General features: G+C 42.2%; 2 protein-coding genes across 3 annotated transcripts in view; one reads left to right on the plus strand and one right to left on the minus strand.

Annotated features, from left to right (window-relative positions):
• The window catches only part of LOC6588893, a 45,265-nt gene that overhangs the window by 16,077 nt on the left and 7,998 nt on the right, over nt 1-21,190 (plus strand). Inside the window, exons 2-3 of the mRNA XM_002014645.2 lie at nt 836-866; nt 15,676-15,706. Coding sequence (XP_002014681.2) covers nt 15,704-15,706 — 3 coding nt within the window. The 5' untranslated portion in view covers nt 836-866; nt 15,676-15,703. The remainder of the gene's footprint in view (nt 1-835; nt 867-15,675; nt 15,707-21,190) is intronic.
• LOC6588894 (probable cytochrome P450 310a1) lies at nt 17,163-19,634 on the minus strand. Of its 2 annotated transcripts, none has more exons than XM_026988362.1 (6): nt 18,816-19,351; nt 18,645-18,761; nt 18,404-18,585; nt 18,109-18,339; nt 17,795-18,053; nt 17,163-17,725 (listed from the first exon to the last, which is right to left on the minus strand). In XM_026988362.1, the coding sequence occupies exons 1-6, from the start codon at nt 19,304-19,306 to the stop codon at nt 17,539-17,541; spliced, it is 1,467 nt and encodes a 488-aa protein (XP_026844163.1). In that variant the 5' UTR covers nt 19,307-19,351; the 3' UTR covers nt 17,163-17,538. The 2 variants fall into 2 exon arrangements, with proteins under 2 accessions (XP_026844163.1, XP_002014682.1); XM_002014646.2 differs by having other exon boundaries at nt 17,166-17,725; nt 17,799-18,053; nt 18,816-19,634.

The following is a 21,190-nucleotide window of genomic DNA, read 5'->3' on the forward strand; positions in this document are numbered from 1 at the left end:
AGAGAGGAGTGCTGGTGGCTAAGGAAGGAGGCAGCCATAGAGTGTGGAGCATTGCACTTTACGTATATTAAGTCGAACGAGTCGCACGTTTCTCACATCTGTTGAAGGAAGGCATTTTTATGCACTTCATTTATGAATGACAGCCATAGCCATCTCTCATCGCCGGTCTCTCTACCCCACATCCAGGCCAGTGTCAGGGAAAAAGCGCAAAAGCAAACAAAGTACGTAGGAAAGACCCTGGCAACCCTTAACCATATACAGAGTGCCCTGCTCCCTGTGCCTGTGTGTGTCCTGCCACTCCATCCAGACAGTGTGCAAAATTTTAATGAGTTGGAAATTTAATACCCAGAGAAGATTGCAATATGATGGGGCTGCCACGGTCTGCGGTAGGTCAGCGCCCAACGAAGCGCAAGCAATTCAATTTTTCCCTCGACGAACTCTTGAATTTTTCATCAATTTTCGCATTCAACTTAATTGAAATTGAAAAAAAAAACACTGAGCGCAGAGCGCAGCAGTCGGAGACTTACATCTGGCACGGCACCACCTTGAACTTGACTTTTGCTCTGAACTAGAGATTGTCGTCGTTTGATTCGACTTTGTCTAACTTCTGAGCGACTGGAATATACTATATATGTACCTAGTAATTTCCCAAGTGGTTTCAGGCAGTTTCCATATCAGGGAATTGCTGCTTCCGGCTTCTGGGTACCCTCGCACAATGCGCAATTTCTCTCAGATAAATCTTTTCAGTCGCAGTTTACTCGTTTACTCGTATTTATGATTATTTTTAGCACATTTTGAGCCCAATTCTTATTCGTTTCCTATCTTTTCATTGCAGTTCTTTCTGTGGCTTCAGCTTCACCGGAAATGTAAGTTGCCCCAAAAAATCACTTAACCCAAATCCGCATTTTGTGCAAAAATTAAACTTGAAACCGAAGTTTATTGCGCAATTTTATGTGCGACTCATTTTCATTATCATTGCGATTTCAGGTCACATGATCCTAAACTTCGTTTACGGCTCTAATAATAATTAGCCAGCAAAACGTGTTGGAAACTCGTTAAAAATCTTCAAATGTGCTTCCATTTTGAGAGTGCTACCCCTCTCTCTGTGGTAGTGGCGGTGGGACTACCTCTAATTGTAGTTTTAACTCTCTGACATAATTTATGATACTTCAAAGTTTCTGTTTTGCTTTTGTTTTGGCTGTTCTGCAGTCTCTACCTGCTGGACTGGGCAGAAAATTCTGAGAACTTTTAAATTGTATATTGAATAGCAGCATAAAGAATTTTTCTAACTAAAATGGCACACGAGATTTATGAATGGAAGTGGAGATTTTTTGATACGAGAATCATGAGAAACAGTTGGAAGGAAGTGGCATTGAAAGGGAAATATAAGAACTTAACGAGCAGAGAACCTAGAATTTTTGTTATGTGCTTGGCTAAGACATTTTTGCATTAATTTCTGTTGCATTTTTCCCACAGTATTTTAGGAACTATTACAGTTCTATAGTGCCACAATTTTCTCTGCCAAAATCCCATTCAGTTGACACTGCCATTGAGTTTCCAGTTCCATTTGGTGTCACCTTCAGAGCATTCTATATACCCGCACCGCTGTTTATTCCCTGTCAATATTTTCTTACTTTTTGTTTGCTACTTTCCACTGATTGCACATGCAATTCTCGATTCTCGCAAAAATTCATTACGAGCGTTTCGTTTATGCAATCGCATTGGCGTGCCAGTCCCGAGCTGTTTATATATTTATATCCGAGAGATACTTAGACATGGATTCATAATACATAGATATACAATAATATTTTGCAAGTAACTGTAAATGAGTGTCACGTTGAATGGAATGGTTTGAACATACAATAAAGAGGGGGTTCCGGGGGTCTATTATCTCTGGGGGTGATTCTTTGGAATAGCACACATGTTGACCTCCGGCTGTCGGGGCAGCCACAGACATTCATCGTTCGGTTCTTTATGGTGGGAAACAAAACTTTGCATTGATATAAAAATTAAAAATAATTGTGATGATGATAATGATGATGATGACGTTATTGTTGTTCCCCAAGTTGCATATTTAAGCATTTATTTTTACTGTTTGTCGACATCTGATGACATCATCCACCCAAATTGCAGGCTTCCATCATTTAAAGTCGGGTTTGCTTTATACAATCCCTTTAAACAGTAATTTTTAAAGATTTTTCTGTATATAACTCTTCATTTATTAAGTCGTGCGCTTTGGGAGCTTCGAGCATGATTAATTAAACGTTTCATCTTTGATTTATGGAAGCATCAATGTATTTTAGTTGGGTGGCCAGTGGCCTCTCCATTTACCCTGGGGCGTGTTGTGAGTGTTTCCTCTGTAGACACCATTTATTCCGAATTTAAATTCAGAATTTGTATTTATTTTAAATTATAATCAAAGCAAATACAAACATTGTTTCCATTCATGTCTTTTTTTGTGCGTAAACCAATTTATTAAGGCTTAGCCAGACATTCGAGACATAAATTGAATTATACGACGCGTGCCAGGCGGACAGACCACAAAAATGTCTATAATTTAAACACGGTGCAGGGTATGAAGGAGTTTGAATGGACTTTGGGGATAGGTGGGGACGTGCAGAGCAACAAAGTACAGCACTTAATATGAGATTACACTTACCCGGCGTTACTAGGCAATTTTCCAGGGAAATGAAAACCTCTCCGTGGATTTATCTGAAAGAAATTAAGCATAAGAGCTCATTAATCGATCCATATCTAAGCCCTCTAGATAATGGGTATGAGATACTCCAAAAAGTGGAGTATTTGTAACATTCTTTTTTGCGTTGCCTACTGCCCACAGACAGGTGCAATTCAAGCCAATCGGGTGTTCGGGTTTCTGTGGGTATTTCTTTTGTAAGGCCTGCCGCAAAAATGCGTTTACGCCGCCTCAATGCAATCGGGCAACAGCTTTTTGTTTTTGGTTTTTTTGTTTGCAAAAATAAAAACAGTTGCGTAGCCGGGGCTAAGCCCACAAGCCTGGCGATGAACACAGATATCGGAAAATTGGGTTAAGCAACCTGTACCTGTACTGGCACTTGTAGCTGGCTGCCAGGTGTCTCTGTGTGTCTCCGTATCTGTCATCAGATCCACACAATTTTTTCTGTTTCACTTTTTGCTCAATGAAAATGAAAGCAGGTCTCCATGAGACCAGTGTCGGCAATCAAGAATACAAGTGGGTCGAAGATTTTCGCCTCGGCATGTGAAAGTGAAAAGCTGTGTGGAAAACGCTGACCACCAGAAAGACACTATGCTGATGACAACACTTAGTGCTTGCCGGGCACCGGGCACCGGCTACTGGGCTGTAAGCCCTATTTCCCCCTATCTCTCTCATTACAACTAATTTGTTTATTTTGCTTTGCATTCATTACGAGTACTACGCTCTGGTGTCTGTTGCTGTTGCTGTTGCCCCAGTGGAGGTGTCAACGTGGGAGAATCGCTGTGAAAGTCTATGGCATTTGTGTCATGTTTTCCCCCCAAAAAGGATTAGCCAGAGCCAGAGCCACCAGCCAAACGCATTTGCATGACAAGCTGTCGGAAGCCCGGCAATCGATTCACGCAACATGCCCCAAAACACGATTTGATTATACCCGTACCTGAGCATACGAGTATATATACGATAAATATATATATGTGTATTTGTTTGCCATCATCCAAAGACAAATCACTTTTACCTGTTTCTGTCTGTCGTCTGCCACTTGGGTTACATATCATCCACAGATATAGAGGCTGTCTGCCGAGACCTGCGTTTGGGCGGTGTCCCTGGTTGATGTTGGCTTGACTTTCTACCCCAACCAGTTTTTTAGGTTTTCTGCAGATTTTTTTTTTTTTTTTCTCTGCAAAATTTATTGGTAATACAAATTGCATGAACAATTTCCAGCAATAGCCAAGGCGAAAGTCGTCCAATGGAATTGGAATTGGAATTGGAATTGGGTTTATACGATCAGGTACCCATATCTCTATCTATGAACACATTTCAATGAGCATTTCTTTCAACACACTTTTTGGTTAAGGCGTTGTCTCATGGCTGTGGAGTCGGAACCTTAATTAAAGCCAAGTCTGCCCCGCTTTGGCACGAATTTCATTCGAAGTGGGAACCGCATTGGGGCTATCATTAGGCTGGGGCCTGATCAATAATTGTGGAGATTATGGCCAGAGTGCGTCAGCGGAGGCTATGGAAATTATATGAAATTATTATACAGAAAGCGTAAGATAATGCTTATTCGGAATAACGATATAATCTGTGGAATCTACGATAGATTTGTGGTTGAAAATTATGAACTTTTCCACCAACAGAAGTGGGAACATTTTTAGAAAAAACAAAAACCATTTGGCGAAGTTTTTTATGGCAAATACTACAAAGAATTGTCTGCCATAAAAAAGTTTACCATTCACTTCCTTAATACGTTGAACAAAGTCAGAACATAAAGTACAACCTTCATTTGTTAGGTAATATTACCTTAAAGTATTATTTACCTCGAATAAACTTCATGAACTTCATTTGCAATTTAATGCTCCACAAAATTTAAATATACTTCATAAAAAATGTAAAGTAGACGCTTCATTTGCCATTTAATGATCCCCAAAAAACACTTCCCCTACAATTTTCCACATCAAAGGAAAATATAAATTAACAACCAGTTTCCCATTTAGTTCCTTGCTGTCTTTCTTTTTTTTTTGTGTGCTGTGCCCTCCTGCAAATTTGATCAACCTTTCATTAAACATAGTTTGGTGATGCGAAGCTTATCGGTTTTTTTGCAGCCATTTTTTATGGCCTGGCCAGAGACAGAAAGCGTAATAAACGACAGTTGCCATGGCAGGAAAGCCAGTATTCAGAGGGTCGCCCACTAGGGAGGAGGAGGACGAGGAGGAGGAGCGAGTCTATTGTTTAAGCGTTGTCAATATGAAATTCGCATAAATCTTGTTGGTGGAGGGAACAAAAAAACAGGGAGAAAATATATATATTTGCTCTACTTATTTGCATAGATTGGGGGTCCGGGTGCGGGTCCGGATGTGACAAAATATATGTTCAATGTTCCATATTCAGGGCATGTCACGTGATTTGATGAAAGTCAAACTCAATTTTTGACACGATATAACACATATGTACATTGTACATATATATGTATACATATCTGCCATATGTATAACATGGTCATATCAATAAATTCAAGGCTTGTCGGCCAGTAAATTGAAATATTTTCGTTCTAACCAAAATGTTCTTTCTTATCATCGCATTGCAGGCGTATCTGATTGGAATGCGGTTTGATTGGTTTCTTTCTTGCGATAAAGCTTTAACAAGATTTTTTCTTCTTTTTTTTTTTAAATTATGTCTGAGAGTGTACCCAAGCAAAAGAAAGGAATGTTTCCTGCCACTTTTGAATTATGCGATTCCTCCCAAAAAAAAAAGCAAAAAGGAAAAGATTATAAAAAAAACTTGTTTTGGGGCTTGGGCTTTGCCAACAGGAAACACGCGACTGGAATCAGGTTTTCTTTCCCCCTGAGATGATGATGATGATGATGACGGCAGGTGAATGAGAACTTGTTCTCCTGTTCACACAGACCCGCTAAATGGAAAGTTCAGGCCTTATCGGTAAAATACAAATGATTCGCAAAATTAATGCTAATTCCGCATTTGCAAAACAAACATTGGCCGGACGTACGACCTTAGGAAAATGTGACGGACGAACAGCAGTTGTTTTGCACTTAAGATTCGTCTCACGTTTACAGAGCTCTATGGGCCCTTGAACATCAGCAGTCTATATAATGTCTGTATAATCCCATTCCCATTCCAAGCCAGTGCCGGGGCATGACATTTAAAATTTGACCAACACTATTCAATTGTTCGGCTGAATTGCATGCTAATTAGGCATTCGAGGAGTGATTGATGGATGGATGGTTGGTTGGTTGGTTGGCTGGTGGGATTGACAGGGAGGGGGCTTAAGAGACTTACAAACATTTTGGCCAACTTACATTTAAATTCACACCCACCCGATACGAAAAAAAACAATTGCTCTTGGATTCGGTTTTTTGTGGCACGCAAAAAAGTGTCGGGTTTCGGCTTTCGGCTTTCGGCAATTCCAAAGTTTCGCTTTCAACATTTTTGAAGGTCTGCCCGCAGCAAAGAAAAGAGTAGTTAATTGTACTTGGATAGGCCATTGTGCCACCTGCATTGTCAGATTTTTTTTATATTTCTTTTTGTTATGATTTTTATTTTTATGTTAGTTTTATTGTAGGTGACAGGGGAGGCCACACAATGAGCGGCTTCTGGTGCTCTGAGGTTTTCGCGGCTTGGGGGCGGCCAAAAGAAAGTTATTTTTGAATCAAAGCAAAGACGTAGCCTTGCTGGCGGTTCAGTGGGGGATCTTGAGAGCTTTGTGTAAGATTTTTGGGAATTTTTTGAGCATTGGAAGTGGAAGTACTTTGGAAACACTTCCTATACATCACTTCTTTGGATTTTTCCAATGATATTTAGCTAAAATTTATGCCACTAAAGAACTAAAGGCCATTTCATACAATATAAAATGTAGAAATATGTCTAAATTGAAAAAAATTAAATATGGTCGAAACTTTGGATAGCTATATCTTCAGGAATATCCATTTTATCGACACGAATTCAAATTCCTATGAAAGATCGTGCAATTTTCTTTTTAGAGCACCATTTAGATATCTTTCAGCCAAACGGTATCTAAAATTCGTCTAAAATGGATGGCACTTCATGAAGATATAATTTAATTTAAAGTCTCTATTGTAGTACCGCTCTATAGGTAAAATTAACTTTAATTAACGGCAAATTGAATGTGGGTGCAGCTAATTGTTTTGTGGTTTGTCTAAGAAATTAAAATAAAACCCAACGCACAGCGTACATAATTTGACAAAGACAACGCAAGTCAAAGAAAGAGTCAAGAGTGAGACATGGCATAAAAAAGGTGTCCGAATAGGTGACTCTCGCCTTGTGTCCATAAAACATAATGTTTGGACTTGACTTTCACTCTTCTCCGACAGCATGCTGCAGCGGTGGGTATCTGTTGTATTTGTGTTGTTTTGGCCAACAGAGCGAGCATTGATCTCTCTCTCTCTCTCTCTCTCTTAGCCCCCCGCCCTCCGGTTAGAGCATTTTGGCCGTGTCCAACAGGGGTCCGCATTGGCGCTGAACGCAAACCGCAAAGGGGGGGTGGTGGGGCGGGGGGTACCCACTCTATGTGGAATTTCACTTTTGTTTTCGGTACATCAAAAAAATTTGATGTTTGATGACTTTGATTAACATAAATTTTGTTGTTTGTTATTTGATTTTGATTTGCCACTTAATTGGACAACAATGGACGACACGTCTGGCCATTTAGTCAGTTCATCAATCAGTCAGTCCGTTCGTCAATCATTCGTCATCATCATTGTCAGGCCAAATTGGTTTCCGTTTCGGGGGCTTCGTGTGTTAATCTCTTTTCAATTTTCCATCATGGGATTTTGCTGAAGCTCCTGCAATTAGCAACAAATTTGTAACCAGTTTGTGCAGCGCACCTGATGCTGATGCTGCATGCCACATCCATCAGGCAGACACTTTTCGGCTTCCGAACTTTTCGGGGGGGCGGGAAAACTTCTCCTCCTTTTAACCATCTCTCGAGGCTAAAGTTCCATCTGCTAGGTTCGGGATATGTTAATTTTTGATACCCTTGAAGAGGGTAGACTGTTTCTTTAAGCGCCTTTCCTTCTCCATCTTTATATCCACTTTACCTACAGCGAAAGTTCATCCGAATCGGATAACCATATCCTATAGTACCAATCGATTTGCAGGGGTATCAAAAACTTCGTTCCCCCGAAGCTCTCCGCTTTCCTTCTTCTACTCTTCTGCACTCCCATACATATTGCAACATTTGACGTTGGCTGGGGTTTTGGATTGTCTTGGTTTTTGGCTTGTTTCGTCTTGGCCTGGCTCAGAAACTCATTATAATGCCTGCACAAATGTGAACAGTCAGGCTCTCAGACCAGCCCCCCTTATCCTCCCCCACTCCGTGTCATTGTAATGGCAAAACTTTGCTGTTGTTGCTGGGGGTTTTTCGGGTTGTTTGTTGCATTCGGCGCGTTGACAACAAATGGCACTAAATTTTTGCCATTGCATAATAAACTCTCGACGCTGCCTCTGCCGCTGCCGCGCTGATGATGCTTTCATGCTGCAGATGGATGAAGAAGGGTCTGCCATGAGTGGGGGCATGGTGCTGGGCTGCTGGGGTGCTGGGGTGCTGCACTACAGTTCAACAGAGTTGCGAAACTATAGAGACAATAACTTTTCTTATGATGCCATTTTTCACGTGGAAAACTTGAGTCGTCTGCTGTGAGAAATTGCAGAGGATGTGGATGGAGAGGCAGAGGATATGGTTCGAGAGGGGTAGAGCTGGCACAGACGAGAAGAAAGAGGTAAAGTCACCAAAAGTCAGGGGGGAGGATGAGGATGGACGGATATTATGGGGTAAATCTCAGCAGGGCTTCCTTATTGATTCAGTTTTTGGAATGGTGGCGGCAACAGATTTAGCGATGGATAAATGAGATTACTCATTCAATTTCATGGCTATAAAATGTCCAAAAGTTAAAGCGTTTTACACTGGAAGAATCATAGTTCCCAAAGGTCGATTTCCGTAGCTTGTATATGCCATCAATCCATCGACTATATTCGATATATTTTATATCTACCATATATTGTTTCATAATAATCCTTGGGAATGTCTTATTCGTTATGATTCCTCTCTTCTAAACTCTTCTAAATCACACCTCCCCTATCAAACCCTCTCCAACCTGTAACCCAAACATGTTCTTCTTCATTTATCTTTCGATTAAGTTAACCATCCCACGACTTAAACTTGGCACAAACTTCTATAATAAACTTGGCTGACAAATATATTTAACTCAACTTGAACAAGTTTTCACTTGTGACCACAGAAACTACAATCCCCAGCCCCTCCTCTCCGGCTTTCCTACACACATCACTGCACTTGAATACAGCCCTGAACCGAACTGAAGTTTTCTACCGTCAGGAGGAGGACAGAGGAGGGCCAAAGGCAAAGACTGAGGACTGAGAACTGAAGTCTGAAGTCTGGTAACTGTATCACCGAGTTAACATTCTGCTGGGCTTGTAAATGGGCCGAAAGTGAACATCGTCGTATATTAACCGAACTAACGATATACGAGAGCTCGTACGCATCTACTACTACTTGCTGTGCCCCGGAGCGACGTAGTAGTTGATGCCCTGAACCGGCCACTGTGGTTATGTAAGATTCATAGTTGGAAAAGGAGTGATTGTGTTTCTGGGTGTGTGAGTGTGTGTGGCAGTGGCAGAGTACAGTGGAGTACTTCAAGTTAACCTCTAATTGCCATTGCCCCAAGTGCACTGAGCAGCATGCTGTTCATTTTTTGTTTCCTCCCTTCCGTTCATATATCAGACCCTGCACCACCACACCAGAGCGGTCGGGGGTCCCTTTCCACAGGCTAATCAAATGTTACATGCAACGTTGAAGCAGTTTTTATTGTACTTTGCCGCAGGGCAACATCTCCCTACCGCAACCCATCCACCCATCCACCAATCCGACCGTCGCCCTCTGTCACATACTTCTACGAGTGCCCGAGTACCTTTCTATATATAGTAGGGGATATAGAAGTTGATGTTGTCATTTGGCCGCCTTTGTTGAGGGTAGCATGTGGGATGAGTGGGTGCGAGTGCGAGTGTTTGTGTAGGTGGGTTTATCCCATTGATCTGATGATGACTAGCCCAAAGCCAATCCTCGCAGGCTAGCGGGCGAGATTCTAACAATTGGCTTACACTTATCATATAAGGGTATGTTGAATACAGAGAGAGGTTGAAAGAAGCTGTGTAAAATGATGAAAACGCAAAGCGAGTGAGCCAGGGGTGGGCGCACGAGCGAATCGAGTACCATCCCATTCCATGTCACATCCCCACAGCAACCCTTAGTTCAGCTCTATTCAAAAGAAAGAGTACCTCAACTTCATTATGACAGAATATATGGCTCCCCTTTGTGGTGGAGGGCTTGTGTGTCTCTCTCCGTGTATAAACTTTAACTTTATTTACGTGCTTGATTAGAAGTAGGGACTAGCGGCACTAGCCCGTTGGGGTCTTTTCTGTTTTGTGTTATTTAGCGTCGCTATCAATCTGATGCCCCCACATGTGCCCAACCCCTACCCTACCCTAAGGCCGTGTTAATACCCTTTGGCGTCACTCGTACGGTTGGAGGTGTGTGGACTCGGGGACTAGTTCCTTATCATTGTGCAAGCGAAAACTTAATTGAACGGCATTTGACATACTTTAAGGCAAGAGAGAACCATAACCATTGACGGAGTTCTAGGGGTTCCTTCGGATTAGATTGAAAATTGGCTTTGTTGTCTGGCAAATTAGTTTCACTTGTGACCCATGGCTGCATAAATTGCGCATCATTTGGCCCAGCAGACACTCCGTGTGACATGAAAACCCAGAAAAAACACGACCCTGGATTATGCTGGGATGCCAGGCAGGAGATGGCGCTGTCCCATCTGTCCCTGCTGTTCGCGCGAAAGCCAAATGTCACGCCAGAAACCCGCCACCCGCCACCAGCCACCGGCCAAACCCAGAGCAGTTGAAGCTGCTTTCCACTGATTGCGAAAATCATGCCGACAAGGAAAAGAGTTGCCAGAATGTGGCATGTGACAGGGCAGATCTCCAGCGCCCTCTGCACCCAATGTTGCAGCTGCAGCTGCTGCATGCAACCAACTGCAGTCGGGAATGGAGTCTCTAAAGCTTTGCCATTTGCAATCCCCAACAGCAGCAGAAGAAGCAGGGACAACGACAACCAGCATCTCTCAGCCAAAAGTGAAATTTTGTCAATGCATCTCTGGATGTCGGGCTTAAGGGTTTTCGCCAGATTCGGGATAGCTGCGAGTGCAGCGCTGTGCTGCGGGAAGGTGGTCTGGTTGGAAGTCAGGAATTGAGTTATGAGTGCAAGAGCCAGTGAAGTAAATTAGAGAAGGCAACAGCGACGGCAGCGGCATTGCGATGTGGCTACATGAAAGCACAGGATCTGCAGCACAGAAGTAGAGGATGCGGTGGGTAATACTGGATACTACTACTGCAACCGGAATTAGGTAGTCAAAAGGTTTTCCGGTTCATAGAAAAGTCAAAATGTTGACTTAGAGTCTAATTTCATGACTTGGTGGATTTTTGTGAGGTTATGTTTGAGGGAGAAAATACTCAGGGATGCACAACTGTACTTCCTGTAGTTTTTAGTACATGTAAGAAGAAAGTATTGAGTAGAATCAGTACTTCCGATGAACAGTGATATGGGCAGAAATCCCTGTGTAGGGATACATTAGCTTTATGTAGATGTTCTTCTATGCTCTTTAGCATAACTTTACTAATTTCAATTTCATTGTTCCAATGCAGCACAACTGTACCAAATCAGTTTGTGCTTCTGTTCTACTTATCCCTTTATGCCGCTTACAAATTCCAAACACGTCCAAATATTAATTTGCATATGGATCATTCTTGTGGGGGGCATTGTTATAATTTAGCATGTCATTTGAATTATGTACGTTCAATCATAAATTATACAACTTTTGGATGCCAAATGTGCAGTGCCATGGCGTGTTCATTTGAAATAAATTTTGCACATTTGCAGTTCGGAGTTTGCAGTTGATATAGGGCCCAACTAACCCTAATGGTAATTAATTAGGCATTTAATTTAATTATCAGAGCGAATTGTCTACAGGTCATGTCCCAAATTCCCAGGCACCCAAAAGATTTTCCCATAATTTTCGCTAATTTCTGGTTTCTGCTTAAATGCAATGGAAATGATTATGGTTTGAGCATCGCTTTGTTTTCCACATTTACCCGTCCAGAGGGCAACATTTAAACCGAAAAATTCCATAAATTAATAAACATAATTTACACCTGTGTGCAAGCGCGGGTGTAATGCGAGCAGGGGGAGGAAGGGAGTGTTAGGTATTACATTGAAACGAGAATGTCATGAATTTCAATTTGAAACAGAACCAGAAGCAGATGCGGCGACGGGAAACCAAGGGAAACGCATAAATGGCAAACGTTGTTTCTTGCTTCTTTTTTCAGGTATACATCTTAGATTTAAGATATATGTATATATATCTTCCATGTGACAAACTTGGGCAATTTCCGCTCCACGGAAATGTGCACAATTTAATTTTGGCCCGAGGTGACTTGGGGTCTGCTCACTTTTTTTATTCATTTCACTCAAGAAACTCAAGCAACATCTTTTTGGCCTAGCCAAGCAGAAGTTTTTAGACAGAAACTCCCCCTCATATCTTCATCTACGGATCCCCCTAACTCCTCCCCATAGAGTTGATAATTTTCTGCTTGAGTGTGCCTCAGACATGCCGCAACTCCTGCTTCTGCTTCTGCTGCTGTTGCTTTTAATTAGAATTAGCAAGTAGTCGTTGCCACAAAAATGAAATGTACTCACATACATGGCTTGGGGAATAGATGACTCCCTCCAATGACTCCACTCGGCTGCGAAACATCTTCGGGCTCCCCCTTTAAGATAATTTTTTGCCGTGAAAACATAAATTCAAGTTGTTTTTATGGCTCACACGCACACACACACACAGACCTCCCCCATCCGCATACAATCACGTTTTTGCTGGGGGACGGGACGGGGCCAGTTGCCCCAACATGTAACCAAAAATTTTCTTGGAAAATTAACAGCACTCGTGGCTTTGATTTATCGAGATAAGCGGATGTTGTTGTTTGGCCCATTGTTCGCTGCTCTCAGGATGGTGTTTGGGTCTGCGGGCTGGGAGAGTGTTTCAGGGGGTTCCAGATTCAGATTTTGTCAGCCCTCATACTCGTACATATATATGCAGATTGATTTTCGGGCTTTAATTAAGTTATCTAGTTTGGGATTTTGATAAATGGTTTCGTCGCTTCGTTACGTTGGGTAATTGAAAATGAAGGCTAAATGATTTTGGCCATTAAGAAGGTTACATTGTGGAACCGCCCAAAGGGGAAGTCAGAAAACGGAACCTGTTTATTTAGTTTACTTAAGGGGTAGGTTATTAGATAGAGGAAATTATATGACAGTTGATATTCCAATTAGAAGTGGAGATATGTCGAGTCATACTTTGATTTGAGGGCATTCCAAAATCCACCCTGAAAAGATCGTGCACCAAAAAAGAGTATTTGGTCTTAATGAACTGATGAACTTTCAAATACTATGCATCTCTAAAGTACATCTCTATAAGTCTTACTAAAAATCTGCAATCACTAAGCATCAATTACTTAAACAACTACCCATTAGAATGAGTTCTCCTGACTTCTAAAAACCATTAAAACTGAACAGTTCCGAACCAGTTGCCCATTGAGAACTGGGTCAACTGGTTCGGTTCTCTTCCTCTCTGTGTAAAAACCTTGGGGCCTCTTCCATAACGGAAGATAATGGAATGATTCAAGTGCCGCCCACAGCTGGAGCTGCTGCTGCTTCTCCTTGGTCCGTGGACTTCTGTTAACTCTGAATGCAACGCACTATTTAAGCACCTCGGTAAAATGACAGACACATAAATTAATTAAGAGTCGGAAACAGATAAAAAATATAAATAAAGTAAGCAAAGGCAAAGGCAATGGTAAAGGCGAAGAAAAGACAGGAAAAAGGAGAGAGCGGAGCCACTGCCGACACAAACAAATTACACATGCGGCAAGCGGCCGCGACAGTTTGGCTGACAATAATTAAGGCAACAGCGAGTAGACACCCCGACAACAGCAACAACAGTAAGAACAACAGCCTTATAAACAACACGAACAACCAACAACAACCCAACAAACAGCTGCACGCACATCGTGCAACAGAAGCTGCAGCAGCAGCCGCCCCATCCTCAGTGCTCTCCCACATCCTCTGCGGCATCAGAGAAGAAGCTGCTGTCGAGTCACGGCTCCTCTCATATGCAGTTTTTGAAGGGCGGCAGTGGCAGTGGCAACGGCAACGGCAGTCGGATGCACAGTGCAGGCACATGCAACTCCATGTGGCAATTATGTGGATGCAACGCACACAAATTGAAAAAGTAAACCAACTGCACCCGGGCACCCCCCATTAAACCAAACCCATGAAGATGCTACAGTGAAGCGTCTAGAAATGGAACTTCGGTGATCAAAATTTGATCATTTCCTATGGCGTGACTAGAATAGGCCTTCTTCAGAGACTAGAACCAAAGACGACAAACCAAATTAGACACGATTCTCTCCCTGCTCAAATCTGAAGTTTCTTAAGTTTGAAATTCGAATTTGATAGACAATCTTCTGATAATGCTCATCTAGATTCCTTAAACAACTGAAATTCTGTTGTTTCTTATAGAAGCTCCACTGTTTATGACAATTTTCAACTGCAATTTGCTCTCACAATTTGTCATTTCCCTTTACTTGGCAGTTACTCACTCACCCAACTCTTAATGATAATAATCTTTATACACACACGCACACGCACACACACACACACACTCTACTCTCTAGCAAAGTTTAATTGTTAAACAAATATTCAGAAAAAGAGAAGAGAAGAGCCCAGCAGTGGGGCAGTATTAAAGGCCAGACCATCCATTTACTTAGTTTTATTACTTCTGACCCTCGGAGGTCGTGGTTTACTTATTCTCCAGTTGAGTTTTTATCTTTTTCTTCGAGTACAGTTGGGAAGAGTTCTTTTTAAGTGGATTGTAGTGATGTGCATATACTCGTAAGATAAGATGACCGCCAGTTAAAGTGTTTATTTGGACACGCTGCTGCAAGTGGGTACTTTTTTTGGATGAGGAAAGTTCTCATCCAATTAGTGGGGATAATTGTTGGAGTCAGCAGAAATTATACTAAAATGTCTGAAATTATTAGGGGAGAATTTTTAACAAGTTTTTGTTGTATGCAAAGGTATATGAAATGGTTCCAGATATGTATTTGAATGGTAGTTTAGGTGTTGTTGTTTTATCATGAATAACTAAAAATGATGCCTTTGTTAAAAACTGAAACAAATGTAAAATATTTGGTGAACATTCCGTTATATAATAAATACAACCAAAAACATATTATATCATTCGAAAAAAAGTCGAAAATATCTAACGAAAGCCCAAATAATATTTGTATAATTTATTGCCATTTTATGTTATGCTAAAATTTCACCAAACAATTTCTCAAACAATACAGCTTTTTCTCATGCAAATATTTGGCATAGTTTTGCTTTTGTCGGAGATAAAACAGCTCAAATTTCTATCTTGTTGTTGGCCAATAAATATTTAAGCCTTTCGAGCCATTTAAGAGTATTTAAGGTGATTTGTTTTGAGCTGCCAAATACAATAAGTTGCACAGCTTTTTCTAAGCCAAAACCAAAGTAAACTTGGGCAAAAAGTCAGATGTCAATTGGCTAATTAAAAGCCGACTGCAGCGATAACCTTATATGTCAGTTTCAAGTTGAGCTTTTTATTTGTTTTGAACAGATTTATCTTTCACTTTTACTGCAGTTCAAGTTTGTTGTCGCTTCGAGTGCAATCTTATTTTATTTCAAGCTAAAGTTCAATAACACACAGAAAAGCACAGCACAGCCTTAAATGTAACTTGATTAATCACATTTGTAATGTACTTTTTCTCATTTTTTCTCATTGTAGCGTAACCGCAAAAACAAATCTTGAAATTATGGTAAGTTAATAACCCTAATTTGAGTACAAATTTACATTTGGAGAACCGTTTCCCCCGTCTGTCCCTGAGGTGAAATATATCATAATTTATGCGGAGGGAAATGAAAATTTTATACCCAGCAAAACAAAGCGATGAAAGCAACTTTGTACTTACTTTTGTATCCAGGGTAAAGGTTGGGGTCTGAGGATATTTTGGGTTCGGGGAAATTCCTGTAACAGAGAAGAAAAAAGCTTTAGCTTACTGCTTAAAGAACATATAAATCGATTTATATTGTTATTTTGGTATATTTAGGTAAATTTGCTATAATTTCTATTGATCCATTGTGGGGTCAACAATTTTTAGAGTCCACCTCTTCATCGATCTACGAAAACTCACCAAGATCTTATGCGGTATATATCCATCTCTATTCTTTTCCAAATGCGCCCAAGTATAAGGTATCCTACAGTCCAAATGCCATCCTATATCTTGTATTATTTTTAACTTTTCGACTTGTAAAGAGGAGGTTCCGGGCTTGCCATTTTGACCGCTTAATGTGGAATGAGTAATGTTTAAATGTAACCAGGACAATGGCAGCGAAGATGGCGCTAAAGGGAGTTCTGTCCGGGTCCGGGTTCCGAAGCAGAGCACGAGTATTTCCCTCGACTCGGGTTGCTCTCATGCAATTTATATCCGACACTTGCCCTGGCAACACCACCAGCCACCGGCACCGGCGCTGGCAACAGCAACAGCACCAGCACCAGCACCCAAACTGGGTCACAGCATGTGAAGAGCTCCACTTGCTCTGGATGTTGTCTATTTTGAAGCGACGCTCACGTTGTTCTTGGCTCTTTAAATTGTTGTGTGTTTCCCTTCCCGACTTTACATCCTGCGAGCCACCAGTCGGTTTGATTGAATTTCAATTTTATTGCCTTGGTGTCCGACCAAAAGTCATAAAGTTTGTGCTGGATTTTGGACAAGTTTCCAGGTCATTTATCTTGGGTCTTAGCCCGGGCTCAGGCTCCAATTAATATGATGGGTTTTTCGGTGGGGGGTGATGGGACCACCTAAGAAAAGTTTTCATTACTGTAAAATACTTTGCACACTCATTAGAGCCATTTGTTTGTGACATTGTCCATTTCGGGTTGGTTGTCTTCCCTCTGGCTTCCCTCTCCAACTGTCTGTGGATGATAAATGTGTCCATAATGCGGCCTAATTGCGGCATCATTAGAGGCGTCTCTTAGGCCTGATTGCCTGGCCCATGGCGAGCAAGTACTCGTACACACACTTGAAATGGATTGGCAGTCCCCAGACGAGACAGTCCATGACTTTTGGCTATGGAAATGGAAGTGCTGCGCACTCTGAAATGGTATCCAGGCGGCTGTCATGTTGGATTGGCAACAGAGCAAATCAAATTTAATGATGAGCTCAAATTGGAGCACATGTCTTTTCCGCCCGAGATGAGGTTCGGGCTATCTCCATATGTCCTCCATATCCAATCCAATCCAATGCCGTGTCTGTCACCGAGAGTTGGCGTAAACAACAACAACAACAACAGACACATTGGAGTGACGAATTTAATGCGTTCACTTTGGCGTGGCCTCGTACGGTCGCCTGCTCCTTGTGCGCCCCAGGACCTTTGCCATTTTGCAAAATTAACGAAGCGAATGGCAAACAAGAACCGACAGCACCCCGAGCTGTGACCGTAATATACTGTATTTTATTTATAGCATAATTTTAGGTGCCTTGCACAGACAACAAAGTGTTGAAAAAGGTGTGACGCGGGCCACACACAAATTAAAGAACTTAACAGCTGAAAGAGTTTCCTTTCCTTCTAATTTCTACTTTTAGCTTAGTTATAAAATTTCGGCTTTATCTCGCGTCTTTTCAACCTGACTTTCAGACCATCTTTTGTTCGTATAAACGGAGCCGGTTGATGCGAAATTTCGATGGTCTCTGCGAGGGTTGCATCCAATTCCAGATGAAAGTTTTGCAGGAGTTTGATCAGAGCAACTTTGATGACCATTTTGGCAAAGTTTTGGCCTGGGAATAAAAACGGGAAAACATATTCTCAGCTGGATCTTTTGGGTGCAAAGTTTTGGTGCTAACAACCTACCCACACACTGAGCTCCGCCAATGCCGAAACCTATGAAGGCATTGCTCTTGCAGTCGCCTGACTTTTCCGAATGTAGAAACCTCAAAGGTTTGTACTTCATGGGTTCACTGAAGTACTTCTCGTCCCTGTGGATGGCCAGCAGGGGAACCATCAAGGTTTTCCCCTCATCAATTGTGAACTTAGTGTTGGGCAGCGTGTAACTTTTACGGCAAATGCGTTCAATGATGGGCAACGGTGGGTATTTGCGGACGGTTTCTGTGGATGGCAAAGACTGTATTCCTACTCCAATCTGGGTCCCCTTTGCACCTACCTTTAAGACACATATCCAGGTACTTCAGGCCGTCAAGCTCTTCAAACTTTAGTGAACCATTCTCATTGCTTAGTTCCTTGATTTCAGTTTGAAGTTTCTCCACAATAAGGGGTTCTTGCAGGATCTCAAAGAGTGTAAGGGTTATATTGGAGGATATCGAGTCCAGGGATACCTTGAGCAGATCCTCAGCCACCTTAGCCACGCGTTTGATGGACAAAAGCTTGTCCTGTTCTGTTGATTGGGGGACAGTAGTATTATAGATAATGAATATTTGTCAAATGAACCTCGCACGCACCATTATCTATGTCTATCTGCCACTTGTCCCCACTGATGTCGTTGCCGTTGCGGAATCGAGTGATTAACTGAAGTATATCCTTCCGTATAAGACCATGTTCCTCGCGATGCTCAACGCCCTGTTTGATGAGATCCCTGAGGCGGTACGTGAAGGAGGATTTCTGGGGCAAGCGACTCAGGGTACTTGAGGAGTTTACAGATCCGGGTTAGTTAAAGATAGGTATAGATCGATCTTTACTTACAATGATTGAAGGCTGGTATGTCCAGCACTCACATAGCTGCTGAGAATGTGATCCTTCTGCTCAAAGTTGTTGACATCCAGACCATAAATGAGATTTCCAATGACGTTGATGGCATAACTGACAGAGAATCCTGTTAGAAACTCTTTGTTTGATTCTTCAATTTTCGCTTACACTCTTAACATCTGCTGCAAATCCAGTTCTAGAGCACCACCCTGGGCCTGTTCGATGTCCAACAGATATGATATCAAATGATCTCCCACACGCTGGACATGGGTAAACATTTCCGACAATCGTTTGGTAGCAAATATGGGGGACAGCTTCTCCAACAGATTGAATCTCCTGTAGCCCTTGACATAGTCCCATTTCAGATCGTTGAAGTGTCCGTTCGACTGCTGGAGTATCGTTTGGGCCAATTCCACATTGCGCACGATTAGGACTGGCCTGAAGAAGCAGTAGATACCCAACAGACGCTCACGACCCATCTGGTAGGCCTCACAGATGGCCTCCACATGTCGGAATTCCCGGCGATAGGCCTGATGCAGGAAAGACCAGGAGATGCCGGCCCTTTCCGAGGGAAAGCCCTTGCGTCGCCAGTGGCTATAGATGTGTCGCACAGCCAGAAAGAGCACCGAGTAGAGCAGAATGGGCAACAGCAGCCACATGTCGAAGATGATGATATTGAAGATGATGTTGAAACGCTGGCAGGCTTTGATAGACTGAAGCCGTCTGCCCCGGGAGGGATCACAGAAAGATTCCAAGAGTCTCGTCGCACAGATAATTACAATGAGTTGGCAGGGCTGGCTGTTTGGGACCTGCCTGCCTGCTTCGAATGCCGTGGTAGTGGTGATGCCGAAGATGATGAAGATGAACGAAATCGAAAGTCGCGATCGGTCCGCACCGGCACTCGTCTGGCAACTGACAAGACAACTGCAAGTCAATCTTGTCTGACCAAAAACAATATTAAATAAAACACAAAACAATTTTCGAAATGCCGGGCATGCTATCACATTCAGTTATCTCTCTCTCGGCCACTGTCTGCCGTCCCTTTCCCTCGTGGTTTTTTCCTGATAATGGGACGCAGTCGTCTGGCTGCTGCTGATGCCTGCCCTTCGTTGGACGTCCTGATAATAATTTATACAGCAGCGGCTGTACCATGTCATTATCAAAGTCTGGGCAAGTTTTTTGTGTCCAAAACTCATACTCTTATACTCATTGATGGGAGGGGTATATAAGATCACTGGAGCATCTTTGAAGACTCTTCAATTGGAGGTGGAATGAAGATCTCCCAAGGGTAAAAGACTATGCAATACCAAAATGTGGCAAGAGGCACCAGCGCGATGATTTAATTCTCTTTTCCTTGCAAAAACTCAAGTTGGTCTCCCAAGTAGTAACTGAGTAGAAGATCAAGTCTCGTACTACTTACCTAAGGGATAAAGATAGATAGATATATCGATAAGAGTCATAAGATTAGAGGAATCATTTAGTCGCTCCCTTTTACTATCTCTCCGACTCTTGCTGTCCAGACGTATGGATGCCTCTCTGGGATCTGATTTATAGTTAGTTTCAGATAAGAGTAGCGTCTAGCAACTTAGTTCGAGTACTATTGTACTTCTATAAAAAGCGAATCATCACAGAGTCACTGGAAGCGTGACTCTGATAAGGAACGTTATCAAAGGCATTCTTCTAGCAGAGGGCATCATTGTATGCCAATCTCCGGGTGAGAAGAACCTAGGATGAACACTTGGAAACAGAAACAGAAATACGGGGAGAGATGTGGGATAGTTGAGAGATTAGTTGGGTGTGGATTTATTAGGTTACTTAGAGGAACTAATGATCATGGATTAGTTTTAGATTACGTAGGTGATTTGAAGGAATTACTCATAGGGCAAAGGCAAATCCCACAAGATTTGGTATTAGGATGGGCGCAGAGGTATAAGGTGGGTGCCACACCTTCACTGGTATCCTATTGTATTGCACCTTTTGCTCCGAACACATTCAGTAATCTCCAAGCTATATTTCCCATCAATCGCTGCCGTGCTAGTGATTTTGTAATATAAGACTTCAGTTTCCGATAAACAGATCAACAAGCTTTCATAACAATCTCTTTCGCAATCATTATTTCCATTACGCACATCGTCGGTCGACAGTCAGTCTCGTTTTGCCATCAAACAATAATCGTTTTAGCCTCACAGACAGACTGCCAGACTGACAGCCAGACGGACAGCCTCGAAAGTGTCAATTTCAGTGCCTAACCAAGTGTACACGAAGGCAATTCCTGCTCCGAAAAAGGGAAGTTGTTAATCACGCCCATTGCATGCCACAGCGTTGCAAAAATGCAAATTGTATAAAAAGGTAGCGACAACAGCAACAGCAACAGCAAAAAAAAAGCGGCTAAAAATGCATGAAAATTGTTGCCGCCGTCGTACCGGAGGCAATTTTCCACAGGAGTGGAGAAAGGAGAAGGAGAGGTATCCACTTGTTGCTGCTGCTGCTGCTGCTACACATAATTGCTGTTGCCCCTGGGAATTTGATTTAAATGAGCCCCT

This window comes from Drosophila persimilis, unplaced genomic scaffold, assembly GCF_003286085.1.
Source record: "Drosophila persimilis strain 14011-0111.01,24,50 unplaced genomic scaffold, DperRS2 tig00000191-arrow-pilon, whole genome shotgun sequence".
Classification (NCBI taxonomy): domain Eukaryota; kingdom Metazoa; phylum Arthropoda; class Insecta; order Diptera; family Drosophilidae; genus Drosophila; species Drosophila persimilis.

Excerpts from the sequence above, each read along its gene's own strand:
- LOC6588894 (XM_026988362.1), bottom strand. The coding sequence starts at position 19,306 with ATGTGGCTGCTGTTGCCCATTCTGCTCTACTCGGTGCTCTTTCTGGCT. Across the intron at positions 18,586-18,644 it reads CATACCAGCCTTCAATCATT|TACCCTGAGTCGCTTGCCCC; the intron begins GTAAGTAAAGAT and ends AAACTCCTCAAG. Across the intron at positions 18,340-18,403 it reads GCAGATAGACATAGATAATG|AACAGGACAAGCTTTTGTCC; the intron begins GTGCGTGCGAGG and ends CCCAATCAACAG.